The sequence below is a fragment of the Osmerus mordax genome, chromosome 2 (assembly GCF_038355195.1).
Source record: "Osmerus mordax isolate fOsmMor3 chromosome 2, fOsmMor3.pri, whole genome shotgun sequence".
Taxonomy (NCBI): Eukaryota; Metazoa; Chordata; class Actinopteri; order Osmeriformes; family Osmeridae; genus Osmerus; species Osmerus mordax.
Window position 1 is genome coordinate 2,530,942 of NC_090051.1, and position 27,153 is coordinate 2,558,094.

The 27,153-nt window shown below is 44.7% G+C and overlaps 2 protein-coding genes across 3 annotated transcripts in view; both read right to left on the reverse strand.

Moving 5' to 3' along the window:
* LOC136933034 (NACHT, LRR and PYD domains-containing protein 12-like) overlaps positions 1-27,153 on the reverse strand; it is a 134,693-nt gene that overhangs the window by 66,033 nt on the left and 41,507 nt on the right. The gene's annotated exons all lie outside the window — the stretch shown is intronic.
* LOC136933116 (protein NLRC3-like) lies at positions 1,270-25,931 on the reverse strand. The gene is made up of 11 exons (XM_067228499.1): positions 25,693-25,931; positions 25,453-25,569; positions 24,314-24,430; positions 22,846-22,962; positions 20,690-20,753; positions 20,351-20,579; positions 18,244-20,056; positions 17,942-18,109; positions 7,783-7,956; positions 4,558-4,613; positions 1,270-2,523 (listed from the first exon to the last, which is right to left on the reverse strand). Exons 1-11 carry the CDS (start codon positions 25,869-25,871, stop codon positions 1,988-1,990), a joined length of 3,570 nt encoding a protein of 1,189 aa, XP_067084600.1. The 5' UTR covers positions 25,872-25,931; the 3' UTR covers positions 1,270-1,987.

Genomic DNA, 27,153 nt, shown 5'->3' on the forward strand with positions numbered 1-27,153 from the left:
CATTTATTCATTTAGCAGACGCTTTTCTCCAAAGCGACTTCCAAGAGAGAGCTTTACAAAAGAGCACAGGTCACTGATCATAACACTGAGACGCCCCAAACATTGCGGGGAGCCAAACAAGAAGCACACATTGTGAAAAACCTAAATAAGTGTCAGAAGGAAGAACCATAAGAGCAGACGGTTGTCAGAAGAAGACCGTAGGTGGCGGGGGGGGGGGGGGGGGGGGGGGGGGTGTAAGGCTGGAGGAGAGACTTGATGTAGTCGGGAGCAGTCCCGTTCACCGCTCGGAAGGTCAGTACCAGAGTCTTGAATCTGATGCGGGCCGTGATGGGAAGCCAGTGGAGGGAGATGAGGAGTGGGGGGAGAGAGTAGGGAGGGAGGGTGGGAGAGTAGGGAGGGAGGTGAGGGGAGAGAGTAGGGAGGGAGAGTAGGGAGGGAGGGTGGGGGGAGACAGTAGGGAGGGAGGGTGGGGGGGGAGAGAGTAGGGAGGGAGGGTGGGGGGGAGAGAGTAGGGAGGGAGGGTGGGGGGAGAGAGTAGGGAGGGAGGGTGGGGGGAGAGAGTAGGGAGGGAGGGTGGGGGAGAGAGTAGGGAGGGAGGGTGGGGGGAGAGAGAGTAGGGAGGGAGGGTGGGGGGAGAGAGTAGGGAGGGAGAGTAGGGAGGGAGGGTGGGGGGAGAGAGTAGGGAGGGAGGGTGGGGGGAGAGAGTAGGGAGGGAGGGTGGGGGGAGAGAGTAGGGAGGGAGGGTGGGGGAGAGAGTAGGGAGGGAGGGTGGGGGGAGAGAGTAGGGAGGGAGGGTGGGGGAGAGAGTAGGGAGGGAGGGTGGGGGGAGAGAGTAGGGAGGGAGGGTGGGGGGAGAGAGTAGGGAGGGAGTGTGGGGAGGGAGGGTGGGGGGAGAGAGTAGGGAGAGAGGGTGGGGGAGAGAGTAGGAAGGGAGGGTGGGAGAAAGTAGGGAGGGAGGGTGGGGGAGAGAGTAGGGAGGGAGGGTGGGGGAGAGAGTAGGGAGGGAGGGTGGGGGAGAGAGTAGGGAGGGAGGGGATCACACTAGACACACACACAGTGTATATTCAAGTGGGTAATACTGTCATATTACTGGTCCTAAATGTAGTGATTCCAGTGTGTGTGTGTGTGTGTGTGTGTACATGTGTGTGTGTGTACGTGTGTGTGTGTGTACGTGTGTGTGTGTGTACATGTGTGTGTGTACATGTGTGTGTGTGTGTCTATAGGGCCACTGGGTCACCAACAAACACACAGCATGTCTTCTATCATCCTGTATAAAACATCTTTATTTCTCCTTATTTAGTCACTAAGACACTATTTAGTTCATCACATTCAGTGGAACTGAGATCAAAGACAGGATCAGAATCAGAATCAGAATGGGATTTATTCGCCATGAGAGTTTGCACAGACAAGGAATTTGCTTTGGCAGGAAGGTGCATACAATAAACATATACCTAAAATTTAAATATGTGGACTATCTATACTAAGGGTACATAAACTTGGATTGTTGTTTGTCAACAATGAACCCGTTAAGGAGTAGCATCACACGTGTGCGATAGTTCGAAAGCCCCACAGAGTAACGTCGCACGTGTGATTCTGAACATTCCAACCCACTATTTTCCGATAGACAAAAACGACATGACAAACGCTGTAGTATGGCTTCAAAATGTACAGTTAGGAGGCTAACAAGTAACGCTAGCAGGTAGTAGCATTGCTACGAGTATTATGCTAGGTTGCTAGGTAACGGAAGCTAACTAAAGCTAGCTAGCTTCCGTTTTGGAAAAATAACTCACTCTGGTGGAAGCGTCGGTAATATTTAGAGATATTAATCATATTTAATATCAGTAATATTTACATCTAAAGGTTAAAACAAAACAAACATTCTACACACAGCAATATTTACAAACACTCTGGGATATCAATCACAACTGTATACAGTTCAATCTTCAATGACATCTATGTGAGCACAGTGTGTGAGAGTGTGTGTGGGCTATTCTACCTGACTCAGGGACACTGAGGAGTCTAACCCAACACTGAACCCAGGATAGAGGGGCTCAGTGAATGTGCTGTGGAATGTGTGCAGGTGGGTCAGTGTGTCAGAGGAGACTGTGTAGAAGGACAGAGTGCCGGCCGGCCAGTCCAGATACACTCCTACTCTGTGGGAGCTGGAGGGGGGGGCAGGTATGTCAGTGATCTTATTATTGTGCCTGGCAGAGTATCTGTCATCATCACAGTACAGACTCCAGGACTTGTTATTGTATCCAAGCCCACAGTCAGCACCCACTCCTCTCCTGCTGATTCCTTTATATGTCACTGCTATATGAACCCCTCCTCCACTCCTCTCTGCCTCCCAGTAACAGCGCCCAGACAGACCCTCTCTACACAGCACCTGTACATGGTTCTCAAATCTCTCTGGGTGATCAGGATACGGCTGCTCCTCTCTCCTCCTTGTCACCTTTCTGTTCTCCTCAGACAGAGAGAGTTTTCTCCATGCTGTGTTTGGGTCCAGTGTGAGCTCACAGGCATCTGATGGGGGAGACCAAGACACAATATATTACTGATCATCATCCTTCACATTAGAATGTCTCCCTCTTCCTGCCCTCCCCCTTTCATTCTCTCTCTCTCTCTCTCTCTCTCTCTCTCTCTCTCTCTCTCTCTCTCTCTCTCTCTCTCTCTACCCATCCTCACTCTCTCTCTCTACCCATCCTCACTCTCTCTCTCTCTCTCTCTCTCTACCCATCCTCACTCTCTCTCTCTACCCATCCTCTCTCTCTCTCTCGCTCTCTCGCTCTCTCTCTCGCTCTTTATCTCTATTTCTGTTCCATCCTCTCTACCCTGCTCTCTGTCCCTCCCCCTCTCTCTCTCTTCCACTCTCTCTCTCTTCCTTTCATTCTCTCTCACATGCTACCTCTCTCCCTCCAAATCCCTCTTTCCATCATCCCCCATCTCCTTACCCCTGATATGCCCCCATCACTCCATCTTGGGGAGGAGAGGAGAGGGAGAAGTGAAGAGAGGAGATGGAGGAGGGGAAGGGGAAGAGGGGAGGAGAGCAGAGGGAAGAGGGAGGAGAGGAAGAAGGGAGAAGAGGAAGAGGGGAGGAGGGGAGGAAGGGAGGAGAGGAAGAAGGAGAAGAGGGGAGGAGGGGAAGAGGGGAGGAGGGGGAAAAAGGGAGGAGAGGAAGAAGGGGAAGAGGGGAGGAGGGGAAGAAGGGAGGAGAGGAAGAAGGGGAAGAGGGGAGGAGAGGAAGAGGAGAGCAGAGGGAAGAGGGGAGGAGAGGAAGAGGAGAGGAGAGTAGAGGGAAGAGGGGAAGAGGGGAGAAGAAGAAGGGAAGAGGGGAGGAGGGGAGGAGAGGAGAGGAAGAGGGAGGAGGGGAAGAGGAGAGCAGAGGAGGGGAAGAGCGGAGGAGAGGAAGAGGGAGGAGGGGAAGAGGAGAGGAGAGGGAGGAGGGGAAGAAGGGAAGAGGGGAGGAGGGGAAGAGGGGAGGAGAGGAAGAGGGAGGAGGGGAAGAGGAGAGGAGAGGGAGAAGGGGAGGGAGAAGGGGAGGAGGGGAGGAGAGGAAGAGGAGAGAAGAGGGAGGAGGGGAAGAGGGGAGGAGAGGAAGAAGGGAAGAGGGAGGGGAAGAGGAGAGAAGAGGGAGGAGGGGAAGAGGGGAGGAGCGGGAGGAGGGGAAGAAGGGGAGAGGGAGGAGGGGGAGAAGGGAAGAGGGGAGGAGAGGAAGAGGGGAAGAGGAGAGGAGAGGAAGAGGAGAGAAGAGGGAGGAGGGGAAGAGGGGAGGAGAGGGAGGAGGGGAAGAAGGGAAGAGGGGAGGAGGGGAAGAGGGGAGGAGAGGAAGAGGGAGGAGGGGAAGAGGGAGGAGGGGAAGAGGAGAGGAGAGGGAGAAGGGGAGGAGAGGGAGAAGGGGAGGAGAGGAGAGGGAGAAGGGGAGGAGAGGAAGAGGAGAGAAGAGGGAGGAGGGGAAGAGGGGAGGAGAGGAAGAGGGGAAGAGGGAGGAGGGGAAGAGGGGAGGAGAGGGAGGAGGGGGAGAAGGGAAGAGGGGAGGAGAGGAAGAGGGGAAGAGGAGAGGAGAGGAAGAGGAGAGAAGAGGGAGGAGGGGAGGAGAGGGAGGAGGGGAAGAAGGGAAGAGGGGAGGAGAGGAAGAGGGGAGGAGGGGAAGAGGAGAGGAGAGGGAGAAGGGGAAGAGGGGAGGAGAGGAGAGCAGAGGGAAGAGGGGAAGAGGGGGATGAGGGGAAGAGGAGAGGAGGGGACGAGGGGAGGAAGAGGGAGGAGGGGAAGAGGAGAGGAGAGCAGAGGAGGGGAAGAGGGGAGGAGAGGAAGAGGGGAGGAGAGCAGAGGAGGGGAAGAGGGGAGGAGAGGAAGAGGGGAGGAGAGGAGAAGGAAGGGGACATAGCACACACAGACGTACACACAGTATTGATGTGGGTAATTGTGTTAAATTACTGCTTCTAAAAGTGTGTGTTTACAGTGTGTGTGTGTGTCCATTTTTTACAGTGTCCAAGTCACTAATGGTATTGTCCCTTGTATGACCTTGTGTACTAGAACCAAGTAGCAGTCAATACTCACATCTCCAGGCCTTCAAAAGGCCAGGTTTGATCCAGCACTCTCCACCATGATCCACACTGCAGGGATAAGCAGAGGAATGATGAAAATACACTTCACCTGTTGATAAGTGACTTAGCAACTGACTTTCTAAGTAAACATGTTGTTTCTCTCTTATCATCAGAGGTGTATTCCAGAAAGCAGGTTTTACAAACTCTGAGCCTAACCCTGAACTCTGACTTGATGAACCCTGAGATGGGAAGCTCAGAGTTATCGCTTCCGGAACAGCTGATCTGAGTTAGTTCATTTCTAATTCACTGGAATTACATTTAGTCATTTAGCAGACACTCTCATCCAGAGAATTAGAAATTCTCATGCGTGCAGGCGAGTATGAAGACATTTTCAGAAAGCAGAAAAACAACTTCAACAGCAAAAGAGGCAATTGTTCATTCAGTACATTTCAAAGCAGTATATTAATTTCACATTTAACCACGTCTTACTAGCCTGGCTCTGCCCTCCTACGTACTTCCGCTCAATTTTCATTTTGCTTCTGTACTCCGTCTGGGCTTTCCGTATATTAGTTGATGTCTCAAGTCAACTTTTTACCGTCCAATCAGCGAACAGAGGGAGTGGCTGAGAACGATGACGTTGATGTCGTGCGCTAGTTTGGATTGTAGTTCTGTAATGGCGACGGAGAAAGATTCGAGTGAAGCCATTCGGTCCGTTGTGGCAACGCTGCCGAATATCCAGAAGTTAAAGCCGGAGCAAGAACAATCTTTGCTCCCCACGGGGTTCGTTTGATTTTCCAGCTCGCTCCGTTAGTGGTGAAGGAGTTGGCTAAGGCGAACGCTAGCGATTGGTTATGGCAGATCCAGAGTGGCTCTGGGCAGATCCAATAGTTTTAAACTTCAACAGAGTACCCGCCTTCAAGGAAGTTAACGCTTGTCAAGGGAGCGAGCCCAGACTCTCTGTACAAATGAAATGTACGAGAGTCTGGTTAGGACCAGGCTAACGTCTTACTACAAGTGAAGAAGAAATGGAACAATCCTATGTGCGCAAAACAACTGGCACATTCTTCTCCTTTTTAATGACAAGATTACGAGAAGGAGGGTCCATCAACCTCCACAGCACAGATTAACAGTGAGATGTTCAGGAAATGCCAGGTTAGCTCTGCATGGAAAACTGTAGAATTTCATGTCATCCGTATGTGTTATATGGCTTCAACAACAATCAGGTTGATGAGGAAAGGACCCCTCATGTCTGACAGTAGCTTCAGGCTCAGCATGAGGGAGGGGAGAGGGAGAAACTCATGGTTTGTTACAGAAAAGCTGCCAGCAAGCAGGTGAGGTTCACAGTCAGTTACCGTGGCAACACACCCAGTTTTCAGTGTTTCCCATACATTAATTTATTTGTAACGGCCCGCCACAATTAGAGATTTACCACCACAAATTTATAAAATGGTGTTTTTGCTTTTACTGTTTAACATCACAAAAAAATATTTAATAGTAGAGCTGCACGCAGCATACTGATTCGCTCAGCCCCTTCTTGCCCCGCTCGCGTTCTCTCTCTCTCACTACAACAGACACGTCTGTGAATAAGCCCCTCTCTCCGTGCACGCTCTGAATCAATGCACGGGTCAAACAGCTTTTTCCCTCGGAGACAACAGGACAATCAATCTGGAGTTTACGAACGGTTAGGCCCAATCCCAATGTCCACCCTCACAGACTCACAGACTTTGAGGCACGTTCTCACTAAGTCTGTGAGGGCTTAGGGCTGTCCCACTGTCAAATTGTCAAGTTCGTGAGGGCTCTTTCAAAGACATTTTAGGCACCCGTAAGTCTGCATTTTTGCAGACTTGCCCAGAATTCACAGCGTAGTGACGTGAAACACGAGGGTTACCGGGGGAAGCCTGGAAGAGAGAAAAAGATCCTGGCTAACCCTCCTCATAAGACAAGAAAGAAGAAGAACAGTAAACAAACAAGCATGGAAGGAGCAACCAACCCTGACGTAAACAGAAATAGAAGTTAGAAATAACAGTTAACATCAGTAAGTTTAAACACAAAGCTCACTGACGGTTAATATAGCCAGAACTGGGTGTAGTAGGGCTGCACAATTAATACAATTTTAATCACGATTTTGGCTTCCCACGATCAAATTCGCGTGATGGAGCGATATTTAAAATGCGGCATTCTTTTGGCAAAGCCAATTTAGCGCTCAGTAAACCATAGGTGCGTTCGACATTGGCTGCATGAAACGACCAGCGAGAGTTGCTGCTTGCAGTCGGGGAAGAGTTATAAATGGCTGCGTAAAGTCGGACATTCCTGCTTCCTGGTTTGCTGCGTTGACGTCAGTCATGGCCGATCAAGCGCTGTTTGCTTACTTCATCACTGACGAACTGCATGGTATAATTAGCCTACGTGACAAAAAAAGTTGTTTTGGTTAAAATCAACAAATAATCATGATAATTAATCGTGATCTCAATGTTGATCAAAATAATCGTGCTTATCATTTTGCCCATAATCGTGCAGCCCTAGTGTGTAGGTTGTCCTTTGATGATAAATTCCAAATATGCTTTCATCAGATTTGATCCAACAACATTACTATTTTACCTATAATGCCGCAAAGTGCTGAACCATTCCAATTTATAGCATTTCGAGCTCTTGTAGCCTCTTGCACTCAATCACTTACTAGGTGACGTCAAGTAAGTGTGTGCTTAGGGCTTAGGGTTTAGGGGGGGACATTGGGATTGGGCCTTAGTATCATCATTCTCTGCACAAAGGTGTCCAAAACTGAGTAAATATAATAATATTTGTAGTTAAAAACATTCGGCAAATATAACAATATGAGTCCAACATAATGTTTATATTATATGAATCTCAAAAACTATTTTGCGCTCAAATTGATTCCATTTTCTTTTCTTGTTGAAGTCCCTAGCTACATTCACTTCAAACCGACACTAAGACCTAGGTTTGAGCTGAGCTACATTTTACAACGTCTGGTTTTAATGACCTCTCTTTCTGGAGCTAAAAACCCAGAGTTTCCCTCATCTCAGGGTTTAAAAACGGAGTTTTCACTAAACCCGCTTTCTGGAAATACAATTATGATTGTGGCTACAACCATATTGTAGATTAAACATGCAGTTTTAATTGTAACATCAAGAAATGCAAGGCCTATTAACGTAATTAGATATATTCAGTGTTAAGCGACATTACATTAAGAGGTATATATAAAAAACAAACATCTCCTTACTTCAGTTTCTCCAGTCTGCAGTGTGGATCCTCCAGTCTAGCAGAGAGCAGCTTCAATCCTTTTTCTCCTGGATGATTGTAGCTCAGGTCCAGTTCCCTCAGGTGGAAGGGGTTGGACCTCAGAGCTGAGGCCAGAGAAGCACAGCCTTCCTCTGTGACCAGACAGCCTGACAGCCTGTAGAAAGAGGATCAATATTGTGACAGAATCCATCTGGGCCTCCAGAGTGAGTCAGCACAGAGGGGTTCATTTGGCAGGTACTGTCATAGCTGCACCTCCCCTCATTAGACAGAGTGACCCACGTAATCCAATATCAGAAAAGTTGAAGATGTAACTCTTTATCGTGTATAAGAATGATACTGTGTTCAGCATTCCATTTGTGTAGAGAGAGGCCAACCCCCCAGGTGAACTATAGGCAAGGTAAAGGCTTAGGTAAACAGAAAGATCCTTATCTTATCTGAGCATTTCATTTAGTTAGCCTAAGCAGGGCCACTTTAAGACATATGCACGCACACACGCACGCACGCGTGCAGGATCTATGCAAGGGAGCCAATGAAAGAAGAGCCATGTGACAGACAATTCTATATATTTGTACAACATGGTTTTTGTATTGGGAATGTTGGGATGATAATAGAGAATCGAGGATAAAGAACAAGCAAGTTTGCTTGTTCAATATTTCCACTATTTTAAACAGTTATCATATTCCAAAGGAAGAAATATTAGTGCATCTAAACCAGCCAAGATAAATTAGAGTAGGCTATAGGGAAAGGAATTGCACATTTGTGTGCCAGATAATATTTCCACAAAAATTCCCCCATTAAATACAATACATCATGACAGTTTGCATGATTTGAAATGGTCACTTATTATCACACTGGTATTTAATTATCACAGCAAACAATTATTGCACTGAACTGTAAGTAAAGCAAAAATAACAAAACCTGTAATTATCACTCGAACCATTCACGTCTTCTATGCTAAACCTAGCAGTCACGTGAACGTGAATGAGGTGAACGAATCCTTTCTGTTTCCTCTACTGAGCCAATGCAACAGTCCCTATGCGCTGCCACGAGAAGATGAACGAATCACTCACTGAGACGACTCGTTACTCCCCAGTCATTCTAAAGATTCGTTCAAAATGAAGGAATCGTTCACAAACGACACATCACGACTGGCCTCTTGGTTGATGTGAACATACCACTTTACAATTAATAGACGTACACAAAAATAAACAAAAATGGCCATTCCTCTGTATACGGAGGTAGTGACCAAATCAACTAATAAGTCTCCCTGTGTGAGTTCTTTTTTAAACTGTAGTTAAGCTGTAGTTCTCCTTTAGCTTTCCGGCAGAATAGACAGCATCTATCTTCCACTTTCCTAACTGTAGGGGCCATTTGTGTTTCTTATTGACATGTCATATTATTTTGGTTAGATAGAACTGTCAGAATATTTTGGACACTGGGTGGCAGTCATTGGAGGCACAGGGTTCTATATTTAGGGACACAGGTGACAGGAAGGGGCACAGGTAGAGGGAAGGGACACAGTTCTCACCAGACCAGAGAACAGACCACAGTGCACAGACCACCAATGACATTGGGAAACCTGGTATGTCAATCTACATTTTACAACTATGCATAATAAATAACAACTAAACGGCAAATAAGGACTGGAAAATCTGATACATTGTGTCAGCATAAGATCACTCCTAAACTACCTGTGTATAATGGCAACGATATAGACGTATTGGAAAACTAGAAACATTAAGCGAGAACTCGCCCTTTTATTGGAACTTGAGCTTCAAACTGAAAAAGGTTTTTGTATTCCACAAAATCTGGCCGCTATCCCTAATCAAGGGACATTGTCGTCACCTGCGCTGGTCTGACAGATTGGAAACTCTGAAGTTCAACGCAGGGAGAGTGTGTACTGGCAGCATCAAGCACGCTTTATTGAATGCTATAAAAGCCATATTGGGAAACGGATAATATAATGGGGTTGTTTGACTGAATGCTAAAATCTTACAACAATATCGTCTGTTTGAAAGTCGTGCAGTCGGCATACAAACGTTCCTGCATTACGCCAATGAGGTCTTATGCTTAATAAACAACTAAACGGCAAAGCCCTCTCCTGCTGCCTCTTCCTAGATATTTGTAACTACCTCCCGTTCCCCCTACCCTGCCTCAGTCACCTAAAATGTCATTTTACATATAAAACGGTGAAATATTAGCCTACCTGGCGAACTTGTTCCACTGAGTTGGATTCCAATTGAAGAATATCCCACCTCAGTCGCTCTTTATTAGCTACAAAATGTCCTGGTTTATACACCGCGAATATCCTGTGGTTATCCTGAGGTAAACTTCTTCTAAATTACAGTAAAAAAACTCTGAAATACTTTTGTTCTGGACTGGAAAGTCATGTTTTGTTGACTTAAACTTTCAGATGTTAGCTACATTTTTCTTATCTTTGAATTTTCTGAGCAGATATACATCGCTGGTTCCGACGCCATTAGTTAACGTCGTTCTTTTTAGAAACACGGCTAACTGATCCAGAGATGGAGATCACATGACAGAACATGCAAACACGACATGCTATTGGACAATATTATCATAGTGAAATAACAGCAAGTTCTTCTGAAAAATGAAAGGGGAATTAAATGGAAGTGAAATTAACCAAATGTATGCAAAAAAAACTTAGCTACCCAATAAATGTATATATTTTAAAATAACAGAATGCTTATCAGTATTTATTTAATTCTGTTAGGTCATTAGATAACCATATTCTGCTACAAAAGAGCAACATAACTGCCTGTTGGCTCTGCCTTCCGTCCTGAGAGAAGAGGAACTGCTATATTCGGATGCTGTTCGTGGATAACGGGGTTGGAACAAACGGTTAATCATCAACACCATCATTCCTATGTCTTTCTGTATTTCAACATTTTATATCTTGCTATATATATATATAGCAAGATATAAAATGTATATAGCAAGATATAAAATGTTGAAATATATATATATATTTCTACACTGCTCAAAAAAATTATGGAACACTTTTGAAAACACATCAGATCTCAATATCTTGTGTGGCCCCCACGTGCTTGTATGCATGCTTGACAACGTCGCGGCATGCTCCTAATGAGACGACGGATGGTGTCTTGTGGGATGTCCTCCCAGATCTGTCGAAGGGCATCAGTGAGCTCCTGTAAAGTCTGAGGAGCAACCTGGCGGCGTCTGATGGACCGAAACATAATGTCCCAGAGGTGTTCTATCGGGTTTAGGTCAGGTGATCGTGAGAGACATTCAATTGTATCGATTCCTTCATCCTCCACGTACTGCCTGCACACTCTTGCCACATGAGGCCGGGAATTGTCGTGCATCCGGAGGAACCCAGGACCTACTGCACCAGCGTAGGGTCTGACCATGGGTTCCAGGATTTCATCCCGATACCTAATGGCAGTCAGACTGCCGTTCTCTAGCCTGTAGAGGCCTGTGCGTCCCTCCATGGACATGCCTCCCCAGACCATCAGTGACCCACCACCAAACCGGTCATGCTGAATGATTTTGCAGGCAGTACAGTGTTCTCCTTGGCTTCTCCAGACCCTTTCACGTCTATCACAGGTGCTCAGGGTGAACCTGCTCTCATCTGTGAAAAGCACAGGGCGCCAGGGGCGGACATGCCAGTTCTGGTGTTCTATAGCAAATGCCAATCGAGCTCCACGGTGCTGGGCAGTGAGCACAGGGCACACTGTAGGACGTTGCGCCCTGAGGACACCCTCATGAAGTCTGTTTCTGATTGTTTGGGCAGAGACATTCACACCAGTGGCTTGCTGGAGGTCATTCTGTAGGGCTCGGGCATTGCTCAACCTGTTCCTCCTTGCACAAAGCAGCAGATATCGGCCCTGCTGATGGGTCGAGGACCTTCTACGGCCCTGTCCAGCTCTCCTAGAGTAACTGCCTGTCTCCTGGAATGTCCTCCATGTACTGGAGATTGTGCTGGGAGACACATCAAATCTCCTTGCAACGGCACGGAGTTGGACAATATGTGCAACTTCTCTAGGGTTAAGAAATCGCCTCATGCTCCCACTCAAAGAGATCAAGAGGGAAAAACTTGAAATGGCCTCCACATGCAAAACCAGTCCTGTTTTGGGGTCGGCTCATTGTTGCCCCTCTAGTGTACCTGTTGTTAATTACATCAACACCAATGCAGCGGAAAGTACCCCTCTGCTACTTAACTGACCAGATCATTATCGAGAAGTTAATTCATGCCATACCCTGATAAAAAACTGTTCCTTTAATTATTTTGAGCAGTGTAGTTTAAAGTTGTTACATTATTGTCTGCATTCTGTTCTGTTTTTGCTTTAATGCTATGTTACATGTAGCAAAACCAACCTCAAGGAATATAATGGCCAATATTATCTTTAGTGATCTGTGCAAATGACCAATACAAGTGTGTTCAACTTCCTAAAGAGCAGCGTTGCACCTGACACTTAAGGCCGAAATATACTTTCCGCTATGTACGTGTCCACATGCTGAATGGCTGCAGCACGTATCCTGCGTTCGTTTGGTGCGTACTTTGTGCACGTCTCCCTGGCCCTTAAATGTACGCATACGCAAGGTGCAATACCGACAGAAATCGTGGGCCAGTATGCTATCCCTGCATCTCCGATGGAATGCTACCATCAACCTACCCAGACGCTCCCATGTCACCCCGCTCTTCATCTCCCTCCACTGGCTACCCATCACGGCCCGCATCAGATTCAAAACCCTGGTACTGACCTTCAGAGCGGTGAACGGGACTGCGCCTGCCTACATCCAGTCTCTCCTCCAGCCTTACACCCCTACCCGCCATCTACGGTCTTCTTCTGACAACCGTCTGGTGGCCCCACCTCTCAAGAGCACCCGCTCCCAACCCAAGCTCTTCTCCTGTCTGGCCTCCCAATGGGGGAATCACCTCCTCACCTCCATCAGAGACACTGACTGTCTCCCCACCTTCAAGAAAAGGCTAAAGACGCACTTTTTCCGGGAGTACACCAGCACTTAAAGATTTGTTGGATCAGAAGTTGGCTTATTTCCTCCAGGAACACAATGACAATTATTGAGGGACTTGTTGGTCACTCCTGTTGGTTAGTTGTAACTGATTTAACTATTTGTACTCGCTGTGAATTATATTATTGTTGCTTGCTTTCCACCAGATACACTCTAGCACTTTAGAGGATCATGTTGATTAATTGTACATGCTCTTATGTTTCTTCCCTTTGGCACTTATTTGCTTTTTCACAATGTATGCTTCATGTTTTGGCTACCCGCAATGTTTGGGGCTATCTCGTTGTTTATGATCATTGACCTATGCACTTTTTGTAAAGCTCTCTCTTGGAAGTCCCTTTGGATAAAAGTGTCTGCTGAAAGAAACATGTAAATGGACCATCCTCTGAAGTAAAAATAGCCAGTTACAGAGTAGTATTATACACCAAGCACACTTCTTGCTATTCCTAATCCGAAACCCTTCATGCAGTGGAAGAGGCGCCAACCATAGGGACTGACGTGGAAATTGACACCATACTGTTGAAACGATGACGATGAGTATGATTATGGATTTATTTGATTGAAATTGAAATACATTTTCTACTTTTAGTATTATTTTATATTACTGGGAACCATATGTTAAGCTGTTGACTTATTATAGTTGAGCTTAGTATTATTACCACTAAACGATAGAAGATATTGAGCCTGAGTGTGAGATCTGGGTGACAGAGGCTGAGGAGTGAGGGAGAAGGCCACCTGGAGGCAGGCAGAGGCCTGAGCTAGAAGTCAAGATCCGCTGTTTTTGACCCCACACCTAGAATCTTATCTGTGGCCGCTTGCACAAGGTCAGCACTAGCCTTAAGTAGGGAGGATTTACAACGAGCCTGATTGTGTAAGCAGCGTGAGCAGCCTCATCGTAAGTGTGGCTTACAGAACCTGTTTTAAGAGAAAATCGTATTATTGTCACCCAGCAGCAAAATGTACATCTCCAAATTTAAGCAAGGTCAAAGGCATCAAAGCTAAGGTGCGAGTGAAATCTGAAACCCCCAGAACAGGTGTTATGCGTAAGATCGAAGACCATCTGTAACTATCAATAGTAAAATAACACATGAAAATAGGTGAGCAGTATGTAATTGCATGCCTGGGGGGTAAAGATCAGTTGGGTTCCGGAACCTGCTCACATTTATTGGGATTTTTGTCATCTTGAAGACCAATAAAGCCATTGCATCAAACTTTGCCAAGTTCCAGTGCCGTTTTTTGAACTTTGAAGATTGATTGAAGACTTTGAACATTTTCAAACAACAGCACAAAAGCTGCCAGATGCATAACTCCCTGTCCAGGTAAATGTACAATAATATGAGGAATAGTATATCTTAACCCTTGTGTTGGAGCCATTATACAACTTTGTTTTGTTTTATTTATATACCACATTGGTGATGCAAATAAATGGGCAGTTTTATGTTTGAGCACTGGGTGGAGCATTGTCTTTGGGAAGGCATATAGGTAATTAACAGCCAGGGATACACAGGTGTGTGGCTAGGTGGAAAAGCATACAGCTTTTCACCGTGTCAGGTTTGTGTGTCATTGTTTGATTTGTGTGCAAAAGAAAATGAATGGAACTAATCCAGAAATGAAATGAAATGGACTGTATTGCTGGTGCTACCGTGAGCAGGCCTTCAGCACAGAAATGCAGACATATTGTGGACATTGATTATTGGCACGCAGAACACACGTCCAAGCAAGTGCTTCCCTGGTCCCACCTCATTGGCCTAATGTAGGAGTTGGTAAAAGACTCTACACCTTGTGTTGTCATAAGGGTCAAACATGACTGCTATTATATTTAACAGCAGAGAAAACCCCCAAATAGTTTTTTTTTTTACCCAACTTCAAATGTCTTACTTTTCCTAGTGACCCCAACATTCGTAAAATGTAAAAACGAATTAACATAACAACCACAAAGACACACATATCCACAATGGGATCAAGATCACCTAAACCGAGACCAAGGTGTATCGAGACCGAGATAAGACCAAGACTTTGAGGGGTCGAGACCGGGTCAAGACTAAGACCAAGACTGGGGGATACCGAGTCAAGTCCAAGACCAAGGCAGGGCGATACCGGGTCAAGACCTGGGGCCTCATGTATAAAGGATTGCGCAGCTTTCATACCAGAAGATGGCGTACGGCCAAAACTCAAAAAGTACTTACGCACAGAAATATTCACATGTATAAAACCGTGTCGTACGCCAGGTCCTGCGCACCTTTCCTTTATAAATCACAATCGACGTGAGATTGACCGCACATGAACGAGCCACTGACCCCGCCTTGCCTCCTCCCATAAATGAATATGCAGATGGACTATAAATGCGCTCCTGATGTCATGTCTGAATTGGCGTACTTCTTCGAATAAACGCCGCACCAAAAATTGGGTGCGGCGTTTATTGGGATATTATGTGTGCTACTGATTTAGATGACAGAGTTATATAAAGGTGCTGCAGATGATATTCCCTCAGGTTCCCTCTTTGATGAAGCCATGAGTGAAACTCTGTTGTCTAAATCAACCATACAAATACATTACGTGATTATAACTTTACTAATGTCTCATGTAGAACATAAATACAGACCTCAGTGTGTCCAGCTTGCAGAGTGGATTCCCCACCCTACCACTACTATCTTCTATAGGTAGAAATAAAGAAAATCAGTCTGATCATTTCCTATGGGTGTTGTGGTGAGTTACTGTTGCAAGCTGAAAACAACAGGGGTGTTCAAACAAGGTGTTCTCATATAGAGCTTCTCTCCTCTGGAACAGACTTCATGTTTCAATCAGGGAGGCTGGCACTGTCTAGGTGTTTATTAGGGTTACATCAAGAGCACTGAGTTGGAACTCTGATTATCTGTGTTCATTATCCATTTGCAAATTTTATTTCCATCTCTACTCTTGATGCATGATTATGCTTTGCTTGTGGTCTGCACCTCTCTTAGTCACCGACCACCTCTGGAGAAGTGGAACTCTCACTGAATTGCTCCTCCCAGGCTTTCTTAAATGTTTTAACTGAGTTTTCCTGAGTTTTTCCTTGTCTTCCTTGAGGGATTAGGTTGGTTTAGGTGCAGTTCTATGGGCCTTCTGTGACATTGCTTGTAGAAAGGGCTATACAAATAACATTTGATTTGATGACATCAACACAATGACATGGTAGTCAGTAACCAATGTGAAATATTAACCTGTCTGAGAAGCTGATGTCACTGGGCTGGATTGTACCTGTGGAATATTCTATCTCTTGTCGTATACTGAGACATCATGTGGTCATCCTGAGGTATTTCTATTATGATTATAAGAAGAATTATAAACACTACTACCCTCTGGAGGTAGAAATAAATAATATCAGTCTGTCATTTTCCTCTCAAACACCAAGAAGGTTTGATCAGTCAGAGGACTGTCTGTCCAGGTTGGCTGACTTTACTTTTATCTCAAATGGAATCGTACCAAACTATAGTGTCAGAAATTGTACATGCAGTGCACCTTTTTCTTTTCTTTTTAAAAAGGTGGAGAAGGACCATTTTGAGGGAGGAACAGAAGGGTAACATTTGCAGTGGCCTCTTCAATTTTACCCTTCTGTTCCTCACAAAATCGTCATGTAGTACAATACACCAAGAAAGTATTACATATTACATCCAATAGCAGGTCTGTCAGTATACCACGCAGCACACGTTCCTGGCTATTTCTGACACAACCCTTGATGCAGGGATAGTGGTGTCTGTTAACAAGTGTGCTCTCAACTTGTATTATGTTTCTGTTTTGTTTCGTTTATTGATTGAATACTGACACCTGTGATTGTTAACGTGGGTGTGTACCTGTAACGTCATTGGAGTGTTAATGAATAAATCTCATTGAGTGAGCGCAGCTGGTGCTGTGTGTTCGAAGTCAGCCACGTCGTTGTGTTTACTCTGTGAACAGTGTCAAGCACAGGGACAACAGTACACTAGCAGACAGATACAAAACACAATGCCATGTCAATCTACAATAATATAATGAAGTAGTATGTCTTAAAGAGATTCCTGTCCCACCCTGATCTGTTTCACCCATCTCATGTCTCCACCCCCTCCAGGTGTCTCCCATCTTCCTACCCTCATTTATACCTGTGATTTCTGTTTGGGGTCAGTTCTTGTTTGTCAAACCTACAGTACCAGCATGTTTTTCTCTACCTCCTTTAGTCTTTTCTGCCTCTTAGTTCCCCTGGTCCTTACATCCTGCCTGCCCTGACTTCCAGTCTGCCTGCTGCCCTGTACCTGAATGACTCTGCCTTGGGGATGACAAACCTAGCCTGCTCTGAATATTCTTTGTCTGGCCCCCTTGTACCTTTAATAGACCCCAAACTCACAACCAGTGTGTGGTGTGTGATTCAGTGTGTGGTGTGATTATAACTGTGGTTGTGTTATGTTGAACAGGTATGCAGACCTGAACCACAAATACTTTACAATAACGTCCAAAAGAAAACACACCTTGTGTAATTATGCAAAGAGACGCTCACTGATGAGGCTGGGACTAGGCCTACATAAAACCGGCATTTAAAATGTTGTTTAAGTTGCTTGGCAGATTTTGTTTGTGATAACGAGCCAGGCCACCTAAAGCTATGTAGCTAATGATGAATATAAAGTTATGTTACCTGAACGTTAACTCATGTCAGCTGCATATCTCTCCCGACTTAATGAAGCTAAGTTAAACACTGCGGTACCGCGCTCCTTCACTTGGGTGAGAGACAGATGTGAAAGCAGAGTACTAATCCGACTCTAAGAAAAGAAAAAAACTAATGCATTAAATATAATGCATTGCCTGGCCATAAGCACACTGCACTACTTTGAGAGTGCTAATTTTTAGTTGTAATACACAGTTACAGATCAAATCTAACTTTTTACAGAGTCAAACCCTACTGCTTGTGTGTTTTGAATGGTCTGGTCTTGACCCGGTATCGCCCTGCCTTGGTCTTGGACGTGACTCGGTATCGCCCAGTCTTGGTCTTAGTCTTGACCTGGTCTCGACCCCTCAAAGTCTTGGTCTTGTCTCGGTCTCGATACATCTTGGTCTCGGTTTAGGTGATCTTGATTACAACACTGTCCCCTGGTTGTGTCATGTTGAACATGAATACAGACCTCAGTGTCTCCAGCTTGCAGAGTGGATTCCCCAGTCCAGCAGAGAGCAGCTTCATGCCTGAATCCCCCAGGTTGTTGTTACTCAAGTCCAGCTCTGTCAGATCTGAGGAGGGGAGAGCTGAGGCCAGCGCTTCACAGCACCGTTCTGAGAGGTTACAGTCATTCAGCCTGATAACATAAGGAGAACATGAGACATCATCAGTCACGTTTTGTATTATAGGAAAATACGATAATCAAACACTATCACAATATGTGCTGTTGTAATATTATCAAAGAAATACAAATAAAAGCCTTATACATACAGAGCAGTTTTGGAGTCTTTGACCACTGGCAGCAGCCTCAGAAGACCTTCCTCTGATCTGAAGTATTTCTTCAGGTCAAACACGTCCATCTTCTCTTCTGAAGTCAGCAACACAAAGACCAGAGCTGACCACTGTGTAGATGAGAGTTTCTTCTCACTGGAGAGACTTCCTGAGCTCAGGTAGAGTTGGATCTCCTCCACCAGAGAATGGTCATTCAGTTCATTCAGACAGTGGAACAGATTCATGCTTCTCTCTGGAGAGGGATCATCTCTCATCTTCTCCTTGATGTACTTGACTGTTTCCTCATGTCGCTCTGTCTTGTTACCTTTCTGAGTCAGTAGGCCTCGTAAGTCAGTCTGGTTGGACTCCATTGAGAGGCCCAGGAGGAAGCGGAGGAAAAGGTCCAGCTGTCCATTCTTACTCTGCAAGGCCTTGTCCACAGCACTCTTGTAGAATCGGACTTCTGGTTTCTCTCTGAAAAGAGCCAACACTTTTTTGGAACTGGAAGCTGATGGAGTCTCAGACATCAGATTCTGCTTGTTGTTGATGAATGAGAGAAACACAAACACAGCAGCCAGAAACTCCTGAAAGCTCAGATGGACAAAGCAGAACACCTTCTCCTGGAAGACTTTACCATCCTGTCTGAAGATCTGTGTGAACACTCCTGAGTGCACTGAGGCATCACGGACATCAATTCCACACTCTGTCAGGTCTTTCTCATAGAAAAGCAGGTTGCCTTTCTCCAGCTGGTGGAAGGCCAGTTTTCCCAGTGACAGAATACTCTGAATGCTGTCTTCATCCCAGTGTGGATCGGTCTCAGTTTTCCCAGCATACTTCACCTTCTTTTGTTTGGTCTGTAACACCAGGAAGGTTGTGTACATCTCAGTCAGGGTCTTGGGCAACTTCTCTTTCTTCTCTGTTCTTAGCATGTGTTCAAGGACTGTAACAGTAATCCAAGAGAAGACTGGTATGTGGCACATGATGTAGAGGATCCTTGATGTCTTGATATGGGAGATGATTCTCCTGGCCAGGATCTCATCACTGCATCTCTTCATGATGTACTCATCCTTCTGTGGGTCATTGAACCCTCGTACCTCTGTCACCAGGTCAACACACTCAGAAGGGATCTGATTGGCTGCTGCAGGTCGAGTGGTGATCCAGATGAGAGCAGAGGGAAGAAGCTTTCCTCTGATCAGGTTGGTCAGCAGCACATCCACTGAAGTGGACTTTGTGACATCACACCAGCTCTTGTTCTTTTTGAAGGCTAAGGGCAGTCGACACTCATCCAGACCGTCAAAGACAAACAGAACGTTGTACTTGTCGTAGTTGGAGATTCCTGATTCTCTGGTTTCCGAAAAGAAGTGATGGACAAGTTCCTTCAGACTGAACTCTTCTCCATCCAACAAATTCAGCTCTCGAAACGGAAGAGGAAAGATGAACTGGATTTCCTGATTGACTAGTCCCTCAGCCCAGTCTGTGATGAACTTCTGCACAGAGACGGTTTTTCCAATGCCAGCAACTCCTTTTGTCAGAACAATTCTGATAGGTGTGTCTCGTCCAGCTGAGGGTTTAAAGATGTTGTTGCATGTGATGGCTGTTTCTGTTCTTGCTGATTTCCTGGATGCTGTCTCAATCTGTCTCACTTCATGTTCATTATTGATCTCTCCACTCTCACCCTCTGTGATGTAGAGATCTGTGTAGATCTTATTGAGAAGAGTTGTGTTTCCTTGTTTAGCTATGCCCTCGAACACAGTTTCAAACTTCAACCTTAGTTCAGATTTGAGTTTCTGTCGACAAATCTCAGCACGATCATCTAAACAAAAAACAACACAGGTTAAGTGTGTGTTTTTGTTTAACGTAGTTTTGATTATTCACAGATTATGAACTGACAATGTGTCCTCTATATTCAATTCAAAACATATTTCCAATCTATGACCATTTATCAGGTACACAATAATGAAACAGTTTAGGATACTCACACATAGTACAAGGTCATAGGAAGATCTACACAACATTGGGCTACTGAGTCTCATAACTTTCTTTGTATATCTAACCTTCATCATGTACCATCAATCGGTCAACTAAGACTAAATATGGAGTCTCTTACTTTCCTCCAGAGTGTCAGCCAGCTCCTTCTGGTTCATGTACCTCAGGTCGTGCAGTGTGATCTTCAGAGCTCCCTCTCTGGCACTGCTCTCCTGCTTCTGATATTCAGGGTCCACCACTTCCTGGTCCTCCCTCTGACTCTCTAAGCCTTCTGGGAAATCTGAACTCAGAATCCTCTTCATCCTCTTCAGCTCTTTCTTCACAAACCTGATGACAGTCTCCTCAAGAACCTGAAACAGAGAGGGAAGATATCAGATGAACCAGGAACTATCTACACAGTAGAACAATATGATACAAATGATTCTGTCTTGTTTGTACTTTAGATTAACACAAAACTCACTGTGAATATGGAGGACAAGTCCTCATGGTGACTCTGGTCTGACTCAGACTTCTCCTGTTGATCTCTGAGGACAAGAGATGACATTACTTAACCACATGAACCACATGTATAAGGGCTGATAATCTACTAAGGAGTATTATCATACATAAGCATGAGTGGTAAACTTAACTGTATCCACTCATGCATACACACAGACACACTGTATAAGAGTGATACCATCACTACCAAGTAAACCATCTTCTATACCACTACATTCATCAAAGATAGGAGCACTGTCACCCCCAGGTAAACAAGTGTGTAGTGTTTCAACCAGACATTGAAGAATGACATCAGGGTTCACCTCACACAGGGCTGCATGTTTGCTAGCAGCCTGCTTTAGACACTGCAGCACTCCTCCACCCAGGAGTTTAAGACCTTCTGGTCTCAACCAATCTAAGAGGGCTGAGCCCCGCCTGGTCTGTGCTCATACCAGGCCTGGTACCTGCAGGGCTGGACACTGACTCTCATGCTGTCTGTGTGTGTGGTGTCTGTCTGTGTGTGTGTGTGTGTGTGTGTGTGTGTGTGTGTGTGTGTGTGTGTGTGTGTGTGTGTGTGTGTGTGTGTGTGTGTGTGTGTGTGTGTGTGTGTGTGTGTGTGGTGTCTGTGTGTGTGTGTGTGTATGTGTGTGTGAGTGTGAGTGTGTGTGTGTAGGTAGGTTATTGTTGTCAAATGTTCACTAGAGGTACACTGATCTTTCTTAATTGAATGTAAAGCTATTATAACAAAATTACATGTTTACAATAAATGTCAAGTCTTTTAAGGTGGAGAAGTAACTCACAGACTTATCCTGGAGTTCGCTCTAGTCTCTACTGAATTAGAGAGAGCAGCTTTGAATCATTTGTCTGCACCGACATGGAATGACCTAAGGGTAGTATGGTATGGCTTGCATAATTGCATTAGTTTCAGGGTAGTTTGTTGTGGTTGTGTTGTGGTTGTGTTGTGGTTGTGTCTGTGTTAATGTCAGGTAAAGTTCAACATTAAAGCAGCACAGTGGACTGGTAGGTTGTGGTCCTGTATCTCACTGATCAAACACAACAAGGAGGTCAAAGGTGTTGATGTGTCTGATGGTGGTCTAGTGGTTAAACCATAGATACATACAGAGAAGACCAACACCACGTTAATGAAATAATATTAATCATACCATGGTCTGGGTGAATACTTGATTCTGATTGGCTGCAGGGGTGTCCATTATCCGGTGATATACGGACACCTACTTACGTAGTTGCAGCAAAACTGTCTGTTCACCGTTCTAAATTACTGCGCTGGCTACATAGTAAATGAGCCTGTACAAAGTGAATGAAATAAGTAACCATAACAACAGGGACGCAGTCACAGCCTCCATTTACAATTATATTCTATATATGTGATGTGATGAGGGATACTTTAGTATCTGCAGTCAGCATCTCTAACCCTGTGTTTTAGTAGGGATGTGATGAGGGATACTTTAGTATCTGCAGTCAGCATCTCTAACCCTGTGTTTTAGTAGGGATGTGATGAGGGATACTTTAGTATCTACAGTCAGCATCTCTAACCCTGTGTTTTAGTAGGGATGTGATGAGGGATACTTTAGTATCTACAGTCAGCATCTCTAACCCTGTGTTTTAGTAGAGATGTGATGAGGGATACTTTAGTATCTGCAGTCAGCATCTCTAACCCTGTGTTTTAGTAGGGATGTGATGAGGGATACTTTAGAATCTACAGTCAGCATCTCTAACCCTGTGTTTTAGTAGGGATGTGATGAGGGATACTTTAGTATCTACAGTCAGCATCTCTAACCCTGTGTTTTAGTGGGGATGTGATGAGGGATACTTTAGTATCTACAGTCAGCATCTCTAACCCTGTGTTTTAGTAGGGATGTGATGAGGGATACTTTAGTATCTACAGTCAGCAGCTCTAACCCTGTGTTTTAGTAGGGATGTGATGAGGGATACTTTAGTATCTACAGTCAGCATCTCTAACCCTGTGTTTTAGTAGGGATGTGATGAGGGATACTTTAGTATCTACAGTCAGCAGCTCTAACCCTGTGTTTTAGTAGGGATGTGATGAGGGATACTTTAGTATCTACAGTCAGCAGCTCTAACCCTGTTTTAGTTTAACCAGCAGAGGTCAGTACATACCCTTCCTCATTAGAAGGTCCTCCTCCATCACTGAACATGATAGGTCGATACATAGACCTGTCACTCTTCATGGACACACAGCTGGGTACAGGTGAGGCTGGTCTCTGCTGTCTCATCCTGTCAACAAACACAACAAAGTGTCTTACAAACATAAATCACTAAAGTAGTGTGGTGGAAATTTACAATACAGTGTTTTAAGAGAAGTTTAAAGTTGGTTAAGAAGCTTGATACAATGAATGTTGAATCAACTCCATTTGGTAGAGATGCCATTTGCAGTTTATGACACCTGGGGAGGATGAATTGTATTGTTATTGTGATCTGAGGGAGCAGTTTAAGATAGATGAACTGATCAAGCTGCTCTGACCCTTCCTGTTGCATGGGTGGTGTTAATTAAATACTTGTTTGAAGATGTCCACACAAAGGACAGTTGACCATTTGACTGGTGAACTCCTGTGGCTTTAGTATCTACTGGTTTGGGGAGAGATGCCACATCAAAGAACTGTGGGACACTTGGTATGGAGTCAAACTGTCACTGAGCAGTGCTGACCAATCACAGAGTTTGCTACATTGATGGATTGACCATCAGAAGAACCATTTGATCTAAAGTTTATATAAGGCAGGGTTTTAGGGTTGTTCTTCATCACTCTTGCGAACGATCTGTGGCTAGCACCTCCTTCGTTATGACTGATCACAAAGTACTTTGTTAATTCCTAATTTGTACAAGCTAAATAAATTTATTGAAACCACCATCTCTTGACTATTCAAATCTACACAGTGCCACTAGAATCTTTCCACTACAGTAGACATCACAGATATATCATACTGTCCAACATGTTTTGCTGTAGTCATTCATCAGTAGGGTCAGATCCAGGCTTTAATGTTGCTGTTCAACTTGAATGAGTCAGACAGGCAGGTTTCCAGACCTGTTGTTACTCTGTATCTCTCACTGTGAACCTTTACCACATGGTCTGTATGTCAGCCAGGCTGGCAGTCAGCAGCTCTAACCCTGTGTTTTAGTAGGGATGTGATGAGGGATACTTTAGTATCTACAGTTAGCAGCTCTAACCCTGTGTTTTAGTAGGGATGTGATGAGGGATACTTTAGTATCTACAGTCAGCAGCTCTAACCCTGTGTTTTAGTAGGGATGTGATGAGGGATACTTTAGTATCTACAGTCAGCATCTCTAACCCTGTGTTTTAGTAGGGATGTGATGAGGGATACTTTAGTATCTACAGTCAGCAGTTCTAACCCTGTGTTTTAGTAGGGATGTGATGAGGGATACTTTAGTATCTACAGTCAGCAGCTCTAACCCTGTGTTTTAGTAGGGATGTGATGAGAGATACTTTAGTATCTACAGTCAGCATCTCTAACCCTGTGTTTTAGTAGGGATGTGATGAGGGATACTTTAGTATCTACAGTCAGCAGCTCTAACCCTGTTTTAGTTTAACCAGCAGAGGTCAGTACATACCCTTCCTCATTAGAAGGCCCTCCTCCATCACTGAACATGATAGGTCGACCCATAGACCTGTCACTCTTCATGGACACACAGCTGGGTACAGGTGAGGCTGGTCTCTGCTGTCTCATCCTGTCAACAAACACAACAAAGTGTCTTACAAACATAAATCACTAAAGTAGACACCACAGATATATCATACTGTCCAACATGTGTTGCTGTAGTCATTCATCAGTAGGGTCAGATCCAGGCTTTAATGTTGCTGTTCAACTTGAATGAGAGTCAGAAAGGCAGGTTTCCAGACCTGTTGTTACTCTGTATCTCTCACTGTGAACCTTTATCACATGGTCTGTATGTCAGCCAGGCTGGCAGTCAGTATCTCTAACCCTGTGTTTTAGTAGGGATGTGATGAGGGATACTTTAGTATCTACAGTCAGCAGCTCTAACCCTGTGTTTTAGTAGGGATGTGATGAGGGATACTTTAGTATCTACAGTCAGCAGCTCTAACCCTATGTGTTAGTAGGGATGTGATGAGGGATACTTTAGTATCTACAGTCAGCATCTCTAACCCTGTGTTTTAGTAGGGATGTGATGAGGGATACTTTAGTATCTACAGTCAGCAGCTCTAACCCTGTGTTTTAGTAGGGATGTGATGAGGGATACTTTAGAATCTACAGTCAGCATCTCTAACCCTGTGTTTTAGTAGGGATGTGATGAGGGGTACTTTAGTATCTACAGTCAGCAGTTCTAACCCTGTGTTTTAGTAGGGATGTGATGAGGGATACTTTAGTATCTACAGTCAGCAGCTCTAACCCTGTGTTTTAGTAGGGATGTGATGAGGGATACTTTAGTATCTACAGTCAGCAGCTCTAACCCTGTGTTTTAGTAGGGATGTGATGAGAGATACTTTAGTATCTACAGTCAGAAGCTCTAACCCTGTGTTTTAGTAGGGATGTGATGAGGGATACTTTAGTATCTACAGTCAGCATCTCTAACCCTGTGTTTTAGTAGAGATGTGATGAGGGATACTTTAGTATCTACAGTCAGCAGCTCTAACCCTGTGTTTTAGTAGGGATGTGATGAGGGATACTTTAGTATCTACAGTCAGCAGCTCTAACCCTGTTTTAGGTTAACCAGCAGAGGTCAGTACATACCCTTCCTCATTAGAAGGTCCTCCTCCATCACTGAACTTGATAGGTAGACCCATAGACCAGTCACTCTTCATGGACACACAGCTGGGTACAGGTGAGGCTGGTCTCTGCTGGATTGGGCTTCAACACAACAGAGACAGACCTTCAGTCTCTCATTTATTCTGACTAATGATGATGTCATAATATCACTGCTGAGCTCTGAGATGGAGAACAGTCATGAACAGGTATGGATTCTCATCTTACCTCTTAGCTTTGGTGTCCATGTCATGTTCACCAGAGAGACTCATTTTAGAGGCAGGGACCCCTTCCTCTCTCTCCCCAGAGAGTCTCGTTTTAGAGGCAGGGCTCCCCTCCTCTCTCTCCCCAGATAGACTAATTTTAGAGGCAGTGCCCCCTTCTTCTCTCTCCCCAGAGAGACTCATTTTAGAGGCAGTGCCCCCTCCTCCCTCTCAAAGTCAGAACTTCTTTCCTCAGGGTCAGATTAGAAGGATTTTGAAGCCAGACCTGTAAACAAACAACAGTTAGAATCCAACCCTATTAGACTGTTACCTCAAGAGAGGAAGGAAAACTAACTTTATACCCTGTTTTATAACACACCACTATGATGTCAACAACTCAGTTAAAATGTATTCAGTACCTCAGTCATTTACCTCATACTGACAACAGAGGGAGTCAGACGGCTGAGCGGTTAGGGAGTCGGGCTATTAATCAGAAGGTTGTTGGTTCGATTCCCGTTGTGACGTTAAGTCCTTGGGCAAGGCACTTCACCCTACTTGCCTCGGGGGGAATGTCCCTGTACTTACTGTAAGTCGCTCTGGATTAGAGCGTCTGCTAAATGACTAAATGTAACAATAAATAAAGAAAACAATAAATAAAATGTAGCAAAATTTCCATTTTACATTGTGTAAATATATTTTAGGAAGCAAAAAAAAAATACTATGAACGGAATGACGCATTTTAAATATTGGTCGATCACACAAATTTGATCGTGGGAAGCCAAAATCGTGATTAAAATTTGATTAATTATGCAGCCCTAACCCCTGCACTACACAGTACATAGATCCATTATATATACTATTCACTAAACAAACTTGCTATATACTATACACTGCACAGACCCACTAAATACTATACATTAGACAGACCCACAATATACTACACACTAAACTACTAATGATATCCGTGAGGGTTGTACCATACAGACTGAATCTGGACTACTAATGATATCAGTGAGGATTGTACCATACAGACTGAATCTGGATACTAATGATATCAGTGAGGGTTCTACCATACAGACTGAATCTGGATACTAATGATATCAGTGAGGGTTCTACCATACAGACTGAATCTGGATACTAATGATATCAGTGAGGGTTCTACCATACAGACTGAATCTGGATACTAATGATATCAGTGAGGGTTCTACCATACAGACTGAATCTGGATACTAATGATATCAGTGAGGGTTCTACAATACAGACTGAAGCTGGACTACTAATGATATCAGTGAGGGTTCTACCATACAGACTGAATGTGGATACTAATGATATCAGTGAGGGTTCTACCATACAGACTGAATCTGGATACTAATGATATCAGTGAGGGTTCTACCATACAGACTGAATCTGGATACTAATGATATCAGTGAGGGTTCTACCATACAGACTGAATCTGGATACTAATGATATCAGTGAGGGTTCTACC